This window comes from Bos taurus, chromosome 4, assembly GCF_002263795.3.
Source record: "Bos taurus isolate L1 Dominette 01449 registration number 42190680 breed Hereford chromosome 4, ARS-UCD2.0, whole genome shotgun sequence".
Taxonomy (NCBI): domain Eukaryota; kingdom Metazoa; phylum Chordata; class Mammalia; order Artiodactyla; family Bovidae; genus Bos; species Bos taurus.
In genome coordinates this window covers 43883403-43905140 of record NC_037331.1, presented here as the reverse complement: position 1 = coordinate 43905140, position 21738 = coordinate 43883403, and the positions used below count along the sequence as shown (strand labels likewise).

At 40.5% G+C, this 21738-nt stretch overlaps 1 protein-coding gene across 4 annotated transcripts in view; it reads right to left on the bottom strand.

The window, feature by feature from the left end:
* GSAP (gamma-secretase activating protein) overlaps positions 1–21738 on the bottom strand; it is a 101105-nt gene that overhangs the window by 11303 nt on the left and 68064 nt on the right. For all 4 annotated transcript variants that reach the window (XM_024990898.2, NM_001193061.1, XM_059885738.1 and 1 more), the window contains 7 exons: positions 15410–15538; positions 13674–13732; positions 12958–12989; positions 11177–11238; positions 7338–7433; positions 4461–4531; positions 3892–3986 (listed from right to left, as the gene is read on the bottom strand). In XM_024990898.2, coding sequence (XP_024846666.1) covers positions 3892–3986; positions 4461–4531; positions 7338–7433; positions 11177–11238; positions 12958–12989; positions 13674–13732; positions 15410–15538 — 544 coding nt within the window. The remainder of the gene's footprint in view (positions 1–3891; positions 3987–4460; positions 4532–7337; positions 7434–11176; positions 11239–12957; positions 12990–13673; positions 13733–15409; positions 15539–21738) is intronic.

Genomic DNA, 21738 nt, shown 5'->3' with positions numbered 1-21738 from the left:
AGGCAAACCATTCAATATCACTGTAATCCAAATCTATGCCCCAACCAGTAACACTGAAGAAGCTGAAGTTGAACGGTTCTATGAAGACCTATAAGACCTTTTAGAACTAACACCCAAAAAAGATGTCCTTTTCATTATAGGGGACTGGAATGCAAAAGTAGGAAGTCAAGAAACACCTGGGGTAACAGGCAAATTTGGTCTTGGAATATGGAATGAAGCAGGACAAAGGCCAATAGAGTTTAGCCAGGAGAACACACTGGTCATAGCAAACACCCTCTTCCAACAACACAAGAGAAGACTCTACACATGGACATCACCAGATGGTCAACACCGAAATCAGATTGATTATATTCCTTGCAGCCAAAGATGGAGAAGCTCTATAGAGTCAGCAAAAACAAGACCGGGAGCTGACTGTGCCTCAGATCATGAACTCCTTATTGCCAAATTCAGACTTAAATTGAAGAAAGTAGGGAAAACCACTAGACCATTCAGGTATGACCTAAATCAAATCCCTTCTGATTATACAGTGAAAGTGAGAAATAGATTTAAGAGACTAGATCTGATAGATAGAGTGCCTGATGAACTATGGACTGAGGTTCGTGACATTGTACAGGAGACAGGGATCAAGACCATCCCCATGGAAAAGAAATGCAAAAAAGCAAAATGGCTGTCTGGGGAGGCCTTACGAATAGCTATGAAAAGAACAGAAGCGAAAAGCAAAGGAGAAAAGGAAAGATATAAGCATTTGAATGCAGAGTTCCAAAGAATAGCAAGAAGAGATAAATAAAGCCTTCCTCAGCGATCAATGCAAAGAAATAGAGGAAAACAACAGAATGGGAAAGACTAGAGATCTCTTCAAGAAAATTAGAGATACCAAGGGAACATTTCATGCAAAGATGGGCTCGATAAAGGACAGCAATGGTATGGACCTAACAGAAGCAGAAGATATTAAGAAGTGGTGGCAAGAACACACAGAAGAACTGTACAAAAAAGATCTTCATAACCCAGATAATCACGATGGTGTGATCACTGACCTAGAGCCAGACATCCTGGAATGTGAAGTCAAGTGGGCCTTAGAAAGCATCACTACGAACAAAGCTAGTGGAGGTGATGGAATTCCAGTTGAGCTATTTCAAATCCTGAAAGATGATGCTGTGAAAGTGCTGCACTCAATATGCCAGCAAATTTGGGAAACTCAGCGGTGGCCACAGGACTGGAGAAGGTCAGTTTTCATTCCAATCCCAAATAAAGGCAATGCCAAAGAATGCTCAAACTACCACACAATTGCACTCATCTCACACGTTAGTAAAGTAATTTTCAAAATTCTCCAAGCCAGGCTTCAGCAAGATGTGAACCGTGAACTTCCTGATGTTCAAGCAGGTTTTAGAAAAGGCAGAGGAACCAGAGATCAAATTGCAAACATCCGCTGGATCATTGAAAAAGCAAGAGAGTTCCAGAAAAACATCTATTTCTGCTTTATTGACTATGCCAAAGCCTTTGACTGTGTGGATCACAATAAACTGTGGAAAATTCTTTAAGAGATGGGAATACCAGACCACCTGACCTGCCTCTTGAGGAACCTATATGCAGGTCAGGAGGCAACAATTAGAACTGGACATGGAACAACAGACTGGTTCCAAATAGGAAAAGGAGTACGTCAAGGCTGTATATTGTCACCCTGCTTATTTAACTTATATGCAGAATACATCATGAGAAATGCTGGGATGGAAGAAGCACAAGCTGGAATCAAGATTTCCAAGAGAAATATCAATAACCTCAGATCTGCAGATGATACCACCCTTATGGCAGAAAGTGAAGAGGAACTCAAAAGCCTCTTGATGAAAGTGAAGGAGGAGAGTGAAAAAGTTGGCTTAAAGCTCAACATTCAGAAAACGAAGATCATGGCATCCGGTCCCATCACTTCATGGGAAATAGATGGGGAAACAGTGGAAACAGTGTCAGACTTTATTTTGGGGGGCTCCAAAATCACTGCAGATGGTGACTGCAGCCATGGAATTAAAAGATGCTTACTCCTTGGAAGGAAAGTTACGACCAACCTAGATAGCATATTCAAAAGCAGAGACATTACTTTGCCAACAAAGGTCCGTCTAGTCAAGGCTATGGTTTTTCCTGTGGTCATGTACGGATGTGAGAGTTGGACTGTGAAGAAAGCTGAGCGCCAAAGAATTGATGCTTTTGAACTGTGGTGTTGGAGAAGACTCTTGAGAGTCCCTTGGACTGCAAGGAGATCCAACCAGTCCATTCTAAAGGAGATCAGCCCTGGGATTTCTTTGGAAGGAATGATGCTAAATAGCTGAAATTCCAGTACTTTGGCCACCTCACGCAAAGAGTTGACTCAGTGGAAAAGAGTCTGATGCTGGGAGGGATTGGGGGCAGGAAGAGAAGGGGACGACAGAGGATGAGATGGCTGGATGGCATCACCGACTCGACGGATGTGAGTATGAGTGAACTCCGGGAGTTGGTGATGGACAGGGAGGCCTGGCGTGCTGCAGTTCATGGGGTCGCAAAGAGTCGGACACTACTGAGTGACTTCACTTTCACTTTTCACTTTCATGCATTGGAGAAGGAAATGGTAACCCACTCCAGTGTTATTGTCTGGAGAACCCCAGGGACCAGGGAGCCTGGTGGGCTGTTGTCTATGGGGTCGCACAGAGTCGGACATGACTGAAGCGACTTAGCAGCAGCAGCAGTAGCTACCATAAGCTTAAAATTCATCAGAACTTAAACATATTCAGCATAAGTTAAGCAGTTTAGAGTAAACAGGAGCTTATTTGTTTCTTAAAATGAATATTGATTTATATGCATATTTTCCCTAGTAGACTTTTGTTAATTTTTGGAACTGCTCTAACTACCAGCCCAGTACCTGGAATGTAATTGCTCAACAAATGTTTGTTGATTGAATTTAAAAATGACCAATTAAATGAATGTTGCAGACACATGTGCCAAGAGTGTTTTGAGACCTGATTTGGTCCTGTTTCAAAATCCCAAGGGAAGTTTTCAGTTTCCAAGGAACACATAAAAATCAACTCAATTTTTGAAACACAGCCAGGTTCACTTCCTTCTGAGTGTTAACTTTTTTGATCAGATAATCTAAGCCTGGAGACATCAACGTAAGTTTTTCACTGGTTCAAAATATCCTAGACAGTTGCATGGGGACCAGATTTGGCCCCCTAAAGTTGGTGACAAGCTACAGTACAGTTTAATAATCAGAAGAGAGTTTCTGGTTAACCACAGCTCCCTCGTCCATAGGGCCTTGAATCCAGGTAATAGTTACGGACACTTAAGAAGACGCAGCAGGAGGCCGTAAATCCTCCCCCAGGAAAGAGGAGATGGATCACATCACTGCAGTCTATACCCTCCTAAAAGACTTCTCCCGTTTCCCCTGCCCAGTACTTCATCTTTCCAGAAAGGAACAATAGTTGACTCTAAGCTCCCCGCATCTACTGAGAAAGCACGCGCCAGCAAGTTTCCATAGAAGTTAGACTTGGCTATTCTCTTGGCCTTCAATCTGCTCTTTAAAATATACAAGGCAGACTTCCCTGGTGGTCCAGTGGCTAGGACTCTGTGTGCTCCCAATACAGGGGGCCTGAGTTCTATCCCCGATCAGGGAACTAGATCCCAAATGCCGCAACTAAAGATTGCAGGTGTTATAACTAAGACTTGGTACAGCCAAATAAATAAATATCAAAAAAAAAAAAAAAAATCAGAGGAGATGTGATCAGCAGAGACCAACCTCAGACCCATCTCTTACACTGACATGAGACCAAAAATTTCTCAGACTCAGGAGGTCTCCTTCTTAAACTCATAATGTGCCAAAGTCCAGAAGACAGAACAAATTTATTACAACAACAACAAAAAGCCAAGACTTACCAGGAGGCAGGGGTAAAAACAAAGTGTTAGTAGCTTCCAAAATCCTGGTCATGATGTGAAAGACCGCAAATTCAGCAGCACTCGCCTGTCTATTGCTGCAGGTCAAAGAACAAAGCAGCAATTCAGCCAAGCAGCTCATTTCCAAACCCCATTTGCACATAAGCAGTGGCTCTGAGTGCCACGTCCAGATGAAATTCATGCTATCAGTGAAAGGCAATACCCTATGGAAAGCTTCATAGATATGATGATGACCATCGTTGTAATGCCTAGAATCTAACGAGACAGTAGGCACATAAATGACAAATTGCGTTAACTCAAATTCCCCTTTTTGGCAGTACTGAGCTTATGTGCCCCTCCCTTCTCACCAAGCATATACCAAAGAAAGAGGACGGGTGAAGAAGCAGGGGCATAACTTTAAATGCTGAGTTCAGAACTAGGACGGATGGTGTAAGAACTTGTGAAAGTTACTTTCATCTACTAAGTTTAATCAAGGCTTTGCTAATACTAGCAGCAGAGTTGTTTAGCATTTTGCACACCAGAATAAAACAGAGCAAGAAATACTTGCGTACAAGTGGAGAGCCCAGGGATGAAGATTATGTTTCCTCCAACTGGCTTCCAGTATTTGGCAAATGAGATCCAGCTAGAGGGTAAAGAGAGTCTGTTAACCTCCGTTCACACCCTTTCCCCTCAGGAGCCCCTACTGCTCTGCTTCCATAGCTCTAACAGGCACATTCAGGGCAGCTGGCATTCAGGCTGTGCCTGGACATAGAACCAGCCTTTCAGAGGTCAATTCTGAAGCACTGGAATTCAAAATGGAAAGACTGAAAATGTGCAGCCACATCTAACAGAGCATCCACTGTCATTGTGGGTAGTGCCCCAGCGGGGCTTCCCCACCGCTAACTGGCCCCACCGCTCACAACACAGGCCCTCAATCACAGGCCTTTGTCCACCAGTGAAGGGCAAGTGCAACAGGATTTTGCCTTAGGCCTGTTATGTGGCAAGGGTGACACGGTAGACAGCTGACAGAGGAAAGGCGATTTTGAACAGAATGGAGGTCCCGAGCATGGATTGTGAAGTAAAACTAGTTTCAAGTCAAGTTCTATATTTTACTAGCTTGTCAGCAATAGGACAGTGTTCAAGGAATTGTTATCAGGACCACAAATCCATGCACTGCACATGTAGGCAAAGGACAGGGAGCAAAATTAGGAAGAGTTTCCATATGAGCACAGACAGACACTATTTATTCTCAGTGATACAGATTCTCAGTTTCTCCCTGGCTGAAATCATGTAAGATAACACACAAGCAATATAATCAGGTTCTGCAGCAACTTCCCAGGATTTATTTTTAAAGGCTGTCCAGTCACCCTCCTAGGAGGGGACTGGGAGATGCAGATGTTTGCTTCTGGGCAGGGCAAGCAGCTTTGGCATCAGTCAGTGACTGCTGGGTTGGAAAGGCAGGGGGCACCAAGTCTCAGTTTTCTGAGACTACATTGCTACCATTTCTGGTCCTATTGGTTCTAGGAGATATTAGCACAAACTAGTGTCACATGGATTTTTTTTTTTTTAATATGATTAACTAAAGGGAAGACTGATGCTTGAAGAAAAACCCTAACGCTCTGGAAGAGGACGTTTAAAGTCAACAGAAAGAAAGATGATACATGATATGATAAATAACTGTGCATTATGAAAGGACACGGAGAAGGCAATGGCACCCCACTCGAGTACTCTTGCCTGGAAAATCCCATGGATGGAGGAGCCTGGTGGGCTGCAGTCCATGGGGTCATGAAGAGTCGGACACGACTGAGAGACTTCCCTTTCACTTTTCACTTTCATGCATTGGAGAAGGAAATGGCAACCCACTCTAGGGTTCTTGCCTGGAGAATCCCAGGGACGGTGGAGCCTGATGGGCTGCTGTCTATGGGGTCACACAGAGTTGGACACGACCGAAGTGACTTAGCAGCAGTAGCAGCAGCATGAAAGGACAAAGACGGGGGCTTCCCTGGTGGCTCAATGGTAAAGAATCTACCGCCAGTGCAGAAGACACAGGTTTGATCACTGGTCCAGGAGGATCCCACATGCTGCACAGCAACTAAACCCATGCGCCACAACTATTGAGCCTGTGCTCTAGAGCTTGGTGATAGCAACTGTTGAACCTATGCACTGTTACTACTTAAGCCCATGCACCCTTGAGCCTGCGTTTTGCAACAAGAAGCTACCGCAATGAGAAGCTTACACACTGCAACAGAGGGTAGCCCCGACTTGCTGCAATTAGAGAAAAGCTTGCACAGCAATGAAGACCCAGCACATTCAAAAATAAATAAACAAACAAAAAAAATTTTTTAAAAGGACAGTGAAATCAAGTCAGTATCAACATAAGAAAGATCAGTAACACATTTGTAAAGTGAGCTCCTTTTCTACCGCAAAGAATTATTATCTAAGAAAGTTCCAATGCCCTGCTTGTACACATTAGTATATGCAAATACCAACCTCTCCTAATATATTAAAAACTATAAAACTCAAACTTTGCTGTAGAAATTCAAATATATCATTTAAAAACAGATATCAGTGACTGCAATAAAAGGGGAAAACTATAAAAATTGAACATGAAATTAAATCAGGGCCATATCCAATAAATTGAATCTTCTGGAGTTCAATGCAAAAATATTTGTTCATATTTACACACTAGTCCTATCCAAACTAGAGAAATGGAGTATTGGAGTTTTTTTTTTTTTCTCTTTCTTTATATTTAAATACTTAAAAAATTTTTATCTATCATATTATTTCTAGATTCTAAGTAGGGTCAGGCCTCAGTTCCATATGCATTTTGAATGATACCAAGACAGGCTCAAATTTCAATCCAGCCTCATCACTTCTGTTTACACAAGGATCAGTGTTATTAAGTTCGATCACACAATTTCAATGAGTGGCTACCCAGTGAATGAGCTGCCAATCTCACCTGCAGATTCTAACGTGGTAGTATTTATACAACTGAGCTGGAATCTCGCCTAATTAGGCTGTTGGAGCTAATTAAGAATTGAAATTCAAGTTCTCTCACGTTTGCATAAACCTCCATGTATAGAAATTACTACCTACAGTTTAATAAGGAGCTGGAAAATGCCAAGATGACATGAACATTTGGCACCCATGCTGAATTCATCACTGTTCCATACATATGTAAACATATATATGCACTGGTCCATAAACATATATAACCACTACTGGAAGGGAAAAATAAACCATTTCCAAGGCCTGTTCTCCTTGTTTTTTGGTTCTTTCCCCCCTTTCTTCAATCTACAGCATCATATATACAGGTTTGAGGACAGGAGAGATCCAAAATCCTAATATGAAAAACATACTGAACCACATACTGGAAACTATACACCAGGGGACCAAGGAGGTGGGTTGGGGGAAGGGTGCACGGGTAGAGAAGATAAAGCAAAACCAACCAGTTTTGAAACGTAGTCCAGAACCATCTGTTCAATTTTTCTCTTTTCTACACCCTGTAGATGTCTCAAAAGATGCTCTCTTAGTTCAGACACCATCTGAAAACAGAATGTAGATAAGTCACAACCTACCCACTCACACCTGCAAGTGGTTTGAATTCATTTATTAACATTCCCTATTAATATGAAAAATATTGGACCTGAAGATCCCACTAGCAGAAATGTATAACCCATGATGTTCCTTTGATGGGCATAAATCAGGCGGCACTACCATTTTCCTCAAGAGGAATGACTTATGATACACCCAAAGCCCAGTGAGCAGCTGAGAGTCAGGCTGCCTGACTGTTAGAATTCTCCAAAGCAGCCAGTGGAAGTTAGCCAGTGGAAATCACTAGGCTCAGCAGTCAAAAGCTTTGGGATCTACCAAAGGATTGAAGTCTCCTGCTCCTGGCTCTGGAGAACTAACAGGAGCAACTCTAAACATGGAAAGTCTATGCTAACGGGAAGGAACAGGGTTTGGATGTTTGGAAGGACAGAGGCTGGAATAAAAAGGAAATGCCCTAGGTACCTCCCTCTGTGCAATGGCTTATACATTCCATGCAGTTCCCTGACATGCAAAGGTATGGAAAAATTTATTCTAGTGCCTCCAAATGGGCTTGTTTCTATAGTCGCACTGTTAGGACCATCCCTGGGGCTCCCCAATTAGTGTAGCATTCCTAGCTTTTCTCTTCCCTTCTTCCTTTTCTTGTCTCTTTTGTCTAAATGCCTTGCTCAGCAACAGACCCTCTTGGCTAGAGAAACCTTTGTACCAATAAACAACATGGGAATTGTACAACTAACAACACACACACATGTATATATGTATCTTCTATTAATATCTAAGCAGATTTATAATAGACACCCTGGGCAAAACTAAGCCCATGGCATCCTGGGCCAAGACAGAGTGGTATATTATTTCAGTCTCCTGCATGTATTAAATGATAAAGCTTTTAAAAAAAAAACATTATTTTTTTCTGCATGAAATATGATGCATATTCTTCCCATTTTAATTTTTCTATAATAATCATATAGATGAAAACTTACATTGCTCATAATCCTACCATTTATATTAACATTTTGGTTTTTTACTTTCCTTTTTTCCAGGGTGTATAGTCATTCTAATATTTTACAATCTGCTTTTTTATTTAATAGTTTGTCATTAAATATTCTTTATCACACTAGTTGTAATAGTTGTACAGTAACCAATTTTATGAAAAAATACTATAATTGAACTGTTTATTCCCTTCTTATACATATGGAATATTTATTACTATTAATAATACCACCAAAAACTTTGTATACAAGGGTTGTTTGTCATATCCTTGATTATTTTGTCAGGCTAAATTCCTAGAAATGGAATTTCTTGGGTCCTGTACTTAGACTTAACAGAGACATTACTGAAATGCCTTCTACTGAGATTATATTAATACTAATTTCAAATTCCATTGGATGAGACTGTCAAATCCCCCATACTATGACCCTTCCTAATATAATTTTTAATTTTTGTCAATTTGATAGGCAAAAACAACAAACAAATACTTATTCTGTTTGTCATTTGGTTATAGCAATGTTAAGTATTGTTTTTCTTTCTCTGCCCCAACTCGAGATATTTTCAGCCTAAACTAACTTTTGAAAATTCATTGGTAACAGTTTTTGTCCATTTCCCTTCTGGTATGTTGTTTTCTTACTGATTTATAAGCTTTATTTATATGCCAAATGTTATCCTTTTATCACATTATGTGGCAAATATTTTTTTCTAAATATTATTGCTTGCCTTATTGTTGTTCTGTTTCAAGATTTCAATCAATCTTCTACAATATGTTTATATTCAATAATACACTTGAAAAGCTTTCTCAGTATTATTTGTCTACTTATTTTATTCAAATTATTTCACAGTTTAATTTTTTATATTTATATATTAATTTTATTTAAATAATATATACATTATACTAATTTTTATATTAGATTCCTTAATCTGATATTTCTATGGTATAAAGTGGTATTTGGGGTGGGAAAAATTGAATTTAATTGACTTTTCAAAATAGTCAACCACTGATTGATCTGACTAAAAATAATTTCTTTTCACATTGATTTTTAAATATTTCATTTATCATTCACCAAATATTCAAAATTAAATCAGAATTTCATATCTTTGTGTTAGTGCCATATTTTTCCAATTATTGCAGATCAAAAGCACATTTAGATATCTCATAATGTCGGTCCCACTCTTTCTTATTTTGTTAAGTGAGTCACTCAGTCAATTGTCAGAGAAATTTCATTGGCTTTTTGTTTGTAATTTCATTAAAGCTAGATGCTAAAGATTTGGAAATTATACACTGTTTTTCATTATCTGTTCTAACTGGTTAATTCTAATAAAATGAAAATAAATATAGCATTGTCAGCTTACTAACTCACATTATTTTTATTCTTTATTTTTTAATTTTATTACTTTCCATTTTCCCAGTTGATTATTTTGTTGTTTCATTAGACAATTATACCATCTTCTTTTACTCTTGTTTCTTCTTTCATTGGCTAGAATTTTTAGAATAATGTAAAATTTTAGTGACAATAGCAAGTATACCTAGCTTCTTTCTGATTTTCATAGGAATGCCTCCAAAGTGAGATTAAGAAGGACGTTCGCTACTAGGATTAGACTAAACTTTGTTTAAAATTCCAAGAGTGGAATTATACTTTCATCAAATTTTAGCACCCATAGAATCATTTTTGCCTCTTGGACTCAGTGATATGATGAACTACATTAATATATTTTCTAATATTAAGCCTTCCTGGAAATAAGCCCATGTGGCCAAGTTGTATTTTCAAACAAAGTATTGGAAAGTATTTTAATTAAGCCTGTGGGATCTATATTCACAAGTAAAAGTGGTCACTGTCAGATTCTGGTTTAAAGATCATGCTTTTTAAAGTGAGTAAAAAGCTTCCCATCTTTCTTCAGAAATACTTTACATAATATGAGAATAATCTGGTCTTTAAAACTTTGAAAGAACTAACTTGTTAGATAACTTGGGGCCTTTTTTAGAGATAATCTTTGACATTTTTTCCAAATTATTTTATGGTTATTATACGTTCAAGTTTTCTATTTCTCCTTGGCTCAAGTTTGTAATTTCTATTTGCCAAGGAAACATTGTTTAACTAGAATTTTTAAGTGTATGGCTATGTATTTACACATATTTTTCTCATATTTTTAAACTAGCCTTATCTAAGGTAATAGATTATCCCATTCCTAAGCCTGCACAGCATTAAAAATATTTTATTAAATTTTTTTTAAAACTAGTTTTTCAGTTAAAGATGTTTTTCAGATTTAGATGTTTAACTAGTTGTTTGTTGTTGTTGTTGTTTTTAAGATTTTGGATTTATTTGCCAATTCTGCTCTTCAATTAATTTATTTTGATTTACATCTTTGGTCTTCCTACCGGTAAGACCTCTTGAGAAAGAATACTTTATTCCTTTGTATTTTAAACCCAAATACAAAGGCCACAGAGATGCTGGTCTTTCCTGTTTTAAATACTCTCAGTGCTATACATTTCTCTATGATGCATTATAATTATACATTTATTGGGGTGACTGATTAATTTGTGTTTCTCTCACAAGACTACAAATACCAAGAGGGCAGAAATTATGTATGTGTTCCTTATTACTGAACACACAGGGCCTACAGTGGGTGGATGGCAACAACCATATGTGGACAGAATGGATGAAAAACAAGATCAGAATGAGAAATACAATCTAGTCCTCTCCCCTTTCCTTGGAGCTCACTGTTTGCCAGCACCAAACGTCCTACTTACCAGCCCGATAAGCAGCTGCTGGTGGGTGTCTTCCTCCTGGAAGAGGGGTGTTAATCTTGGCTCTGAAATTAAACAGAGCGATAGTCAAGCAGGGTGTTTTTAGGAAATGACCAGAAGGAAGAGGCCTCAGTCTGGGCTTCCCTTCTCTGAGTCATTGGGGAAATTATAACACTTTCCTGACGGGATGAAAACTTCTCTTTCAGTGTGACCTTGCCCTACACACTGCAACTTATCACTCAGGTAATACGCAGGGAGCACTGTGAAACAGAGAGAGGCGCAGACTGAAAGAGAGAGAGAACACAAGGAACACATTGCCAACACCAATACCCTCTGGCTTCAATTTCTCTTCAATGTGGAGACTTGTCACTGAGATCCTCTGCTTCACAGGAGACTAAACAACTCAGGTCCTCTCTTAACCTAAGGAGTGGCAAACCCAGGAACAGGGACTGAGTGGAAGGATCACGTGACTCCCTTCTTTCTGACTCCAACTTGTAGTTTATAGAATTACTGAGGTGAGGGGACCAGTCACCGCAGTCAATTACTGAGGCAAATAATAACTGGCACATTATAGGACTGAAAATGTAGTTAGACTGAGATGGAAAAGTGGCGTGTAAGGTTAAACCAAATGGCACTTTATCCACCATGATTTGCACTGTGCCAACAGGACTGGAGGGGCAGGCAAACGCTGTCTCTAGGAAGATCTCCTAGAGCACCTTCATGCCCCATCTTCCTCTGCCAGAACCTGAGTCACAGTGCTGGTCAAGAGGTAGAATTGCCCTGGTCAGGGAGCTGAGGACTCCTTTCAGGAGGGCACAGATGCTTCTTGACCACTTGGGATAAATCCTAACTGGATCCTACACAACCTTCATGATGAAAACTTCAAAACTAGAGCCCAGCAGTTTTCATGGTTGTTCCGCATTTCACAAAGAATGTTCGCTTCTGACAGTGACTTTCTTCCTAGGAAACTAGCACAAACAAAGAATGTGAGAGGAAGCAGCGAGTTCCCTAAAGTGCATCAAGAGAGAATGACTAGTAACAGATGCAAACAGCCCTGAAGCTCAGGAGCGGAAGGAGCTCTAACCAGACGTGGGAACAGAGGACACAGAAACCTCAGCCAGACCAGTCACACTTCCCATACTACAAATCCCCGAGTGATGCAAGAAGGGGAGCCTGCAAGCATGCTCACAACCCCTGGCTCCTGCCTGGGGTTGGTGGCAGAACCCTGGCTTCAGGCCGGGACGACCTGTTCCCCCAGGGCTGCTAAGTGACTTCACTGCTCACGTGGGCTGTGTGCACAGCTGCAGGATGTGCAGCAAAGCACTGTATAAAATAATTTCCATTAGGGTCACCCAGCATATAACTAAACATCCAAGCCTATAAAACAACATAAAAATAACAGCTTAAAAAAAAAAAAAGTGAGGCTGACCTTTAAGAGGTGTGAAAGAGTCCCACAGATAGATAGCTGGAGAGAGAACAACTCTAGGCCAAGGGAAGTACACCCAGCGAGCATGTTAATTAGATCAGTTCTACAGGGAAATAGGAGGAAAACCTACAGTCAGGGAGTCCTACAGCAAAAGCACATTCAGCAGCTGTTCCCAAAGGACCTGGTGCCAAGAGAGACATGGAAGAAACTGGGAGTCGCTCTGACAGGAAGATAGTAAAGGGTGCTGCCTTCACTGAGCTAGTGGAAGTGACTTCCCTGCCAACCCACAGTGGGAGAATGGTGTTACAAACAAACAACTGACTGAAATCAGAAGACTTTGTTATAGGTCTTTTCTTACCCAAATTCTTTGCTTCTACGTTAGAAATCACCCTATAAGAAAAATTAGCCAACGTTATTCACACAGGAAACATTAATAAAAAAAAATTTTTTTAAACCCACAATACCATACAAAGATACTGTCGTTTAAAAACCCATAAAACCACTGCAGAGACTGTTCTCAGGCTGCTGAAAACCTCAAAAACTTTAATCAACTTGGCAAAAGCCACATTAAGCAATTATAAAATCTCAAAACTCTTTAGTGCAAACAATGACGGTAATTTAGAACAATTGCAGCTCTCAGTTATTGGAAATAATAGGAACAGAAAATAGAACAGGGGTTGGAATGGGGCCTATGCTTGTAGCACTCCGAGATGACTCATCTACTCAGAAAACATGTTTTCAAAATAAGAGCAGGTTCACCAGCCGACTAACTCTTATTTAAAATCAACCCACTACTTGTACCCCTTTAAAGTGCTCTATTAGTAAGAGCTTTCATTACCACTTATTCCTTCTGAGTCATCCATCCCCAGGATGCAAATCTAAAAGGTTTAACATATAAACTTTTCCTACAAGAAACTCTAGCTCCAATCTCCAAAACAGGGCTCGGGCGGTGCTGACAGCATCATCTCATTGAGAATACAACAAAAGTAATAAGCTACTTCCCTGAAAGGCAGCCAGCAAAGTAATTACAAAAGATAGCCATTTATAGCTATAATAATCCTTCATTTTACTTACTTTATTGCATTATCAAGAATATTTCTCACATACACCGTAGACCTTCTTTTTCCTGTTTTCTAGGAGTGAAAATACATCAGAGGTATGGAAGGTGAAGGTTTTGTGGGTGACATTTTTCACATTAAGGTCATAATACAATATAGTTAAGAGTTCAGAAAAAAGGAGACTTTCTTTCAAGGTAATCATAACACCTAGATTCTTAAAAAATTGGCTTAAAAAACTTTTATTCTGAAACTATTACAAGTTTTCAGGGAGCTGCAAGTCCAACTATATTTTATATATCAATACAATAACACTATAACTATATCCAACAATGCTGCAGAGAGAGCTCACATACTCTTCACCCAGTCTCTCCCAGTGTTCATATCTTATATAAACAACAATAGTACAATACCCAAATCAGTGAGCACACAGTTCTGTCATTTTTTCACATGTATAGATTCACATATGACAATGTACAACCATAATCCCAAGACAGAACTGCTCCATCACCCCCAAGATCTCCCTTGTGTTACCCCTTTATAGGGGTCATATTCATTCTTTTGCTTTCAACCATTCCTAACCCATCTGTCTGTGCTCAGTTGATCAGTCGTGTCCGACTCTTTGTCACTCTATGGACTGTAGCCAGCCAGGCTCCTCTGTCTATGGGATTTCCCAGGCAAGAATACTGGAGTGGGTTGCCATTTCCTCCTCCAGGGGATCTTTCCCATCAAGGGATCAAACCCACGTCTCCTGCACTGGCAGGTGGATTCTTTACCACTAAGCCATCAGGGGAGCCCTCCTTAACTCCTAGCAACCACAAATTTGGGAACTTATAGATTTTTTTTTTATTTTATTTTATTTTTAAACTTTACATAATTGTATTAGTTTTGCCAAATATCAAAATGAATCCATCACAGGTATACATGTGCTCCCCATCCTGAACCCTCCTCCCTCCTCCCTCCCCATACCATCCTTCTAGGTCGTCCCAGTGCACTAGCCCCAAGCATCCACTATCGTGCATTGAACCTGGACTGGCATCTCGTTTCATACATGATATTTTACATGTTTCAATGCCATTCTCCCAAATCTTCCCACCCTCTCCCTCTCCCACAGAGTCCATAAGACTGTTCCATACATCAGTGTTTCTTTTGCTGTCTCGTACACAGGGTTATTGTTATCATCTTTCTAAATTCCATATATATGTGTTAGTATACTGTATTGGTGTTTTTCCTTCTGGCTTACTTCACTCTGTATAATAGGCTCCAGTTTCATCCACTTCATTAGAACTGATTCAAATGAATTCTTTTTAATGGCTGAGTAATACTCCATTGTATATATGTACCACAGCTTTCTTATCCATTCATCTGCTGATGGACATCTAGGTTGCTTCCATGTCCTGGCTATTATAAACAGTGCTGCGATGAACATTGGGGTACACGTGTCTCTTTCCCTTCTGGTTTCCTCAGTGTGTATGTAAGTAATGCAAGAACACATCTGAGACTCGAATGTGAATCCCACCACTTCTACTATGAATGTGTTGTGTGTGTCCCTTAACCTCTTTGCACTTTAATTTCCTCTTGAAGAGAAAGAGATCACAGAAGCAGCTTGGTCTGCCTACTGGGGATCAGCAGCACTTATGAACAGTGCCTGGCAACAGCGGCGAGTGCTGGACCTAAGCCAGCTTTATCACCTAAGGGCCTCACCTAACCTACTCTGCTGGGCTTCTTGCTCTCCTTTCAGGAACCCACACATACCTCTTCTGAGATCAGGTTGTGCCACTCTCTCCTGACCACGCTGTTGTTATAGTGTAAGTGTGGCTTGGAGTACTTAACATATTCCAGGTTGGAGTTCAGTTTTTCCCAGTAGCCCTTAAAGCTATGCACCTGTAAGAGACAAAAACATCAGTGGGCTCGAGAAGCAGGTCCTGTGGCCTGAACTACACAGCACGGCCCCTGCAGGCCTTGCTACAAAGCTCTCAGGAGGCAGCATTTCTGAGCAGATACTTCCCACAAGGGATGGCAGTCTTGTCCCAACAGGAATTCTAAAACAGACTCAAAGAGGCTTGCCTCCCTCCCTTTCTTTTCGAGCCCCTTTTACACAGAGAGAGCTGCTCAGTTCCCTAAGCCAGTGTGACTCCCCCTGGGTGAAGGCTAAGCAGGGAAGCCTGCTTTGAACACATCAAGTCATTTCCTCCCCAGAGACCCATTCTGACTCAGGTTATATCAACACTGTCATGTTCATTGACAGAATGGTCACAAGATTTGGAGCACACGGAAGCATAGGTTTACTTTCCAGTTAAGTTTATTTACTTTCAAAGGGTCTTTTTCAAAACTCAAGAATCAGATAGGTGAAGCGCACTCCTTTCACACTCAGTTGTCAACTATTTCAAAATGGAATTATCGGGCAACCATCTCCCTCTAGGTTTTTGACATATTGATATCACTGTACTAGCCCGAAGCAAAAAATATTCATTATGTTCATTTTAAAATAAAATGCTATAGTAATACATTTTTAATGTTAAAGGATATCCTGACAAAAAATTGTTTTGGCAAATTAATGAAGACAGATTCATGAAATATATGCATTTATAAAAGATTTGACTGGGATCAAGGGTGCAATGTGTGGCCAAGAAACAAAGTGAGCTTAATGTTTACAGAGGGAACAGACTTGGCTGTATTACAAGGGGTAAAAAAAAAAGAGAACTTAAAAAAAATGCCCCATCAAGGAAAATGCCCTTTGTTAAGTAATAGCTGCTGCTGCTGCTGCTAAGTCACTTCAGTCGTGTCCGACTCTGTGTGACCCCATAGACGGCAGCCCACCAGGCTCCCCCGTCCCTGGGACTCTCCAGGCAAGAACACTGGAGTGGGTTGCCATTTCCTTCTCCAATGCATGAAAGTGAAAAGTGAAAGGGAAGTCTCTCAGTCACATCACCCAAATTCTTATTGAAAGCACAGTCACAAGTGGCTTAAAATGGATACCGGTATCAGGAAAGTGAGTTACATAACAAAACGAACTTGCTATTTTAGAAGCTTGAAAGGCTTATCCAGCCAACACCCATTTTCACAGAGACAGGAAGAGCTATGTCCAAGAAAATGTTATTTCCAGAGGAAATCGGAAACCTGGAGTCAGGTCCCACTCTCCATCTGACCTGTCTGTTTTATCTTTTGTTTCCTTGTCCATACACTGACAGTGAATACATCTTTGTCCACCTTTTTGTCTCCCTTATACTGAAAGAACAATAATGAAAGCAAACCCCGTAGACAATTGACAGAATTAGGACCCTGACAGGAAGTCGCTGCAGCTTTTCTTGCTGAAGCTATTCTACATCTCGGTTCTGGCAACTAGTGCCCAAAGCCAGCAAATTAGCTGGTGTTGTGGTGACATCTAGTGGTCAGTTATGCATTTGGTTCTGTCTGCTTTGCATTGGAGTCCCACGGCTCGGTGCACTCAACCTTGCCCAGGATGAGACAGGGGAGGAAGGAATGATGATGTCCTACCTGTGCGAGTCCCTCTTCCCCTCAGGCCAAAGGCATCCTTCTGTCAGAAGACCCTATTTTCATACTCACACTGTGGCTCCCAAGAAAAGATCTCTCCCAAACTACCTTCCTCTCACCCTCACCCCATTAAAAAAGTCCCTTTCCATGTAGCCTTGTCTTAGTTGAGAATAAGCAGATAAAACAAGTCCAAGGACATGCTTCAGAGGCGCTCCAGAGTCTAATGATTGTATGTAAAACAGAGTATGTGTTCTTATGAGCACTTTTCTGGGACGAAGGTCTACAGTTTATATCCGTTTCAAAGGAATCCATAGCTTAAAATAGTTTAAAACTACTGAGGTAGAAGGAAACATTAAGTTTTAAAATAATAACTTACATTTAAATAAGGGTAGCCCAAAGCCCCAGAAATATTTTAATATTTGTAGGTCTATTTGATATGTGTAGGTCATTGAAAGAGGTCACTGGGCTGGATGTTATGATATAGATATTGAAAGAGTGCAAACAGTTAATGGCATATGTCACTACTTGGTATCTACTAGATAAGGATGCAATTTTTTAAGCTATGAAAATTCACGAAGATCATTATAAATTGGGAGGGCTATTTGGAAGTCTGTGCTTAGTCACTCAGTCATATCCAACTCTTTGCAATCCCATGGACTGTAGCCTGCTAGGCTCCTCTGTCCATGGGGATTCTCCAGGCAAGAATACTGGAGTGGGTTGCTATTCCCTCCTCCAGGGGATCTTCCCAACCCAGTATCAAACCCAGGTCTCCCACATTCTAGGTGGATTCTTTACCGTCTGAGCCACCAGGGAAGCCCAAGAATACTGGAGTGGGTAACCTATCCCTTCTCCAGGGGATCTTCCCGACCCAGGAATCGAACAGGGGTCTCCTGAACTGCAGGTGAATTCTTTACCAGCTGAGCTACGAGGGAAGCCCATTTGGAAGTCTTGGAAATAGATAAGACCCAGAAGATGAAAATGGATACATAAGTGAAGGGTGAAGAGAGAATGTTCCAGGTGCAGCTCCTAGGAAATGAGCCAAGATTCAGACCATAGACAGAGCTTTAGAAAAAGTAGAGAAAACCCCACGGCACTTCAATCTCTGCAGTGAAGATATCTGCCCCTAGGGTATGACTGCCAACCTCAGTAACCACCTGGGTCCCATTCCCTAGACTCCTACTGGTGTGGGCTGTGACCTGGGCCTTGTGAGTTTTAGACATTTCCCAGGCATGTCTACTATTCAGCTTGGGCTGAGAACATGCTTGAGCACATCCAGGTCATGTCAGTCTCTTACCCACTCTCGAAGGTTTTCATCTACATCTCTGGCTTAAAGGCTGATGAAGAACCACCTGCCTGAAGACTTGCAATTATGTTGTGACATAACAGGAGATAGGGTTAGAGAGGAGGTTCAATCTAACCTTCAAAGAATCTTCAAATGCCAACGTAACACCAGCACATTCCTTGACCCAGAGAGTAAAAGAAGCACCAAGGTAAAATGCTAGCTGTTGTTACACAGTATGGGGGGAAGAGGGCGTGGGAGCTACACAATCACACCCTACCAGCTAGCCTGGGAGCACAGAAGGACACTCCTCTCTGTCAGCCAGCATTTACGGCACTAGCTGAGTACTAAGCACCATATTCATCAGGGACAACAGGAAAGGAAAAGCCACAACAATCTAAGAAGCACATTGCCAGCTTCTTGAAAAGAGCTTATAATGCTTTCAAATACACAAAAATGCTTTATCATACCCATGAGTTTAGCTACTTCTGGGAGACTCTGGTGTTAGAAGCCGTCAGATCCTTAAGGAATAACCCAGGAGCATTTCCCTATACAAGGGACAGTTTTACATTTTGATTTTAAAGGAAGGAGAATTATTTCAAGTCTCTTCTTGAGAAATAATCTTAATTTGACTTTTAGGATGACATGAAATAATTAACCAAATGTAGCCCACCAAAACTAATATTAATTGAAAAAAAGGACTAAAGGGTTATATTAACAGACTGTTTCCCATTTATGTGGGAAATAAATTTGATTTTTTTCTCTTTAAAAAAGAAGTACCAAGAAAGGAAAAAAAAAACAAAAACACTGTGGTACTTATTGGCTCATCTGCAAATTACTGCCAGGAAAAAAATATCTGCCTCTCGATTCTTAAAGGCCCTCTGGCTTTGATCCTACATCTGCTGATTAACCAGCATCTTCTTTAACAGAAGAGGAAGCCAACCTCATCCTTCATGCCAGGGCTCAACTAGTAGAGGTAAAGCATCAAACTTGTCTCTTCAGTGGATACTATCTCAGTATCAGCTTTTACTTGCAGCCCAGAGAAACACAGTGGCCCACTACTTCCAGTACAAACAGAATAAACTAGAAACATCTATGTGTCCATAAAGCTAGCAAGGTACGTTACTAGGCCAAGATGCTCTAAGCAGGGCCATCCATACAGAGGACAGTGACTTTAACTCCTGAGGCTTCCTGCTAGGAAGACCACATGCTGTATGTGCAAATTCTCCAATTTACAAGTGGACTTTCTCCTTCTTCCCAACATTTAGTAAAAATATCTCTCTTCTCTTCCCAGCTGGGTAGTACTCATTTTTAATAGAATGTAATTTTTAATGTAATTTCCTAAATATGGCTCTAAACTATTACATCTCACGATCAACATGTATCTTAAGAAAGCCCATGCTAAGATAGTTTTCTACTGTCAACCTTAAGAATTAAACATTATCTTCTCAACCCAACTATGAACAAAAACAGCACAGTCGAATGACTGGCAGAAGAGGAAGAAAAATAGGAATCCTTGATCAGGTCTGTTCTTCAATTTCAATATCTGGGAAGTAAACTGAAGGTACTCCCATCTCTACAGATAATGACAAGAATAAATTTTCCAGCCTGGTGCGCTGTCTCTAACAAGTAGTGTTTCTTTGGACCATTATAAAATTATGTTTCTACAATCTTAACTGAACTTGCCATAATTCTCTGCCTCTAAAAATACACTATATAGGAATAACTTGTGTTTTTTCTCTCCAACAGTCTATTCACAAAATTCTTCATTTCTGGTCACCAAATGTGTGGGTTTTTTCCTCCACATTCATCAATTCTCCAGTGCCAGCAAGGTGTCCTACAAGTATCTGGAGACAATCTCAGACCCCACAGGTTGAGGACTCAGTCCCACATGGCTGCCCCCTTTTCAAATGCTAATCTCAAGTCTAGGTTGCTACCTGTGATTCTGACCAACTGTGTATCAATCTGACGTTCCCAGCGCCCCCTTCATGGGTTCTATAATATGTTACAGTGGTTCTGAACTCAGGAATACAGTTTACTGCCTATATGCCAGTTGATTATAAATGGATACAACTCAGTAATAACCAGACTGAAGCGATGCATAGGGCAGGAATGGGCTCTGAGCTTCATGTCCTCTTCAGGTGCACCACCCCCACCCCTGCACCTCCATATATTCATCCAACCCATTAAATCTCTGAAACCTTTCAACCAGGGTTCTTTATGAAGGCTCCATCACACAGGCACAATTGATTAAACCATTGGCCATCAGTGCTGAACTCTATCTCTAGCCACTCTAGCCTTGGAAGGTGGTGTTGATAGAGGGCTGAAAGGGCCAACCCTCTAATCACATGGTCGGTTCTACTGGCAACCAGCTCCGCCCTTAGGTGCTTTCCAAAAGTAACTTCATTGACAAACTCAGGTGTGGCTGAAAGGGGCTTGTTAGGAATAATAAGACCTTCTTTTCACCTTTGTGCTCTGGAGCTATTTCAGGAACAAAAGATCTCCCTATAGTTCTTATCACTTAGGAAATCACAAAGATTTTAGGAGCTCTGTGCCAGGAATCATGGAAGAAGATGAAATATATATTTCTAGTTATATCACAAGATCGCATATGTACAAACTAAACTTTGGAAAGTCAATATCTCACTCATAACCAATTGACATTTTTGGTAATGCTACACAGTTGTCAAAGCAACAATTCTCATTTTTAAAAACTGTAAGTTGTTACGATTCAACACTGTGAATTGCTAAGAAACCTTTTCTTCAAGTGATGGTGGCCATCTGCACTGGAAGGGGCAAGGAAAAAGGTGTCTTTTGTGCCTCACTAAAAGCTTAATTATGTTCATGCTTTGCCCAATTACAACAGTATTTTTTAAACACTTTTTAAGTGTTTAAGAGAACAAGCATAATCAAGTGAAAACCACTCTTTCTCCAATTGCTCAGGGGCATCCAGACCCCTGATGGGCATTGCAGCAGCCCCCTCACTTGGAGTGGCCATAACTGGGAAAGGGCTTGAAGTCCTTCTCCTTCCCAGTCTCTGGGTCAGATAGTTAATAGTCACAACACAAATGGTTAAATTAAAGCCTTCCTTACTGTATAAAATGAAACTAAAGATGTCTGGCTTAAAAATACTTTAATAAAAATACTCCATTTCTCCATTCTTGATATTCAAGTAAGCTATTGTTTCTACTTTTTTTTTTTTTTAATTCTTACATGACTTCCTGTGGAAGGGATTAAATCATTCTTAGGCAGGCCATTCTCGATGACATTCCTTTTAAGATTTTAAGGTGCAGATCTTGTTTTAATATAC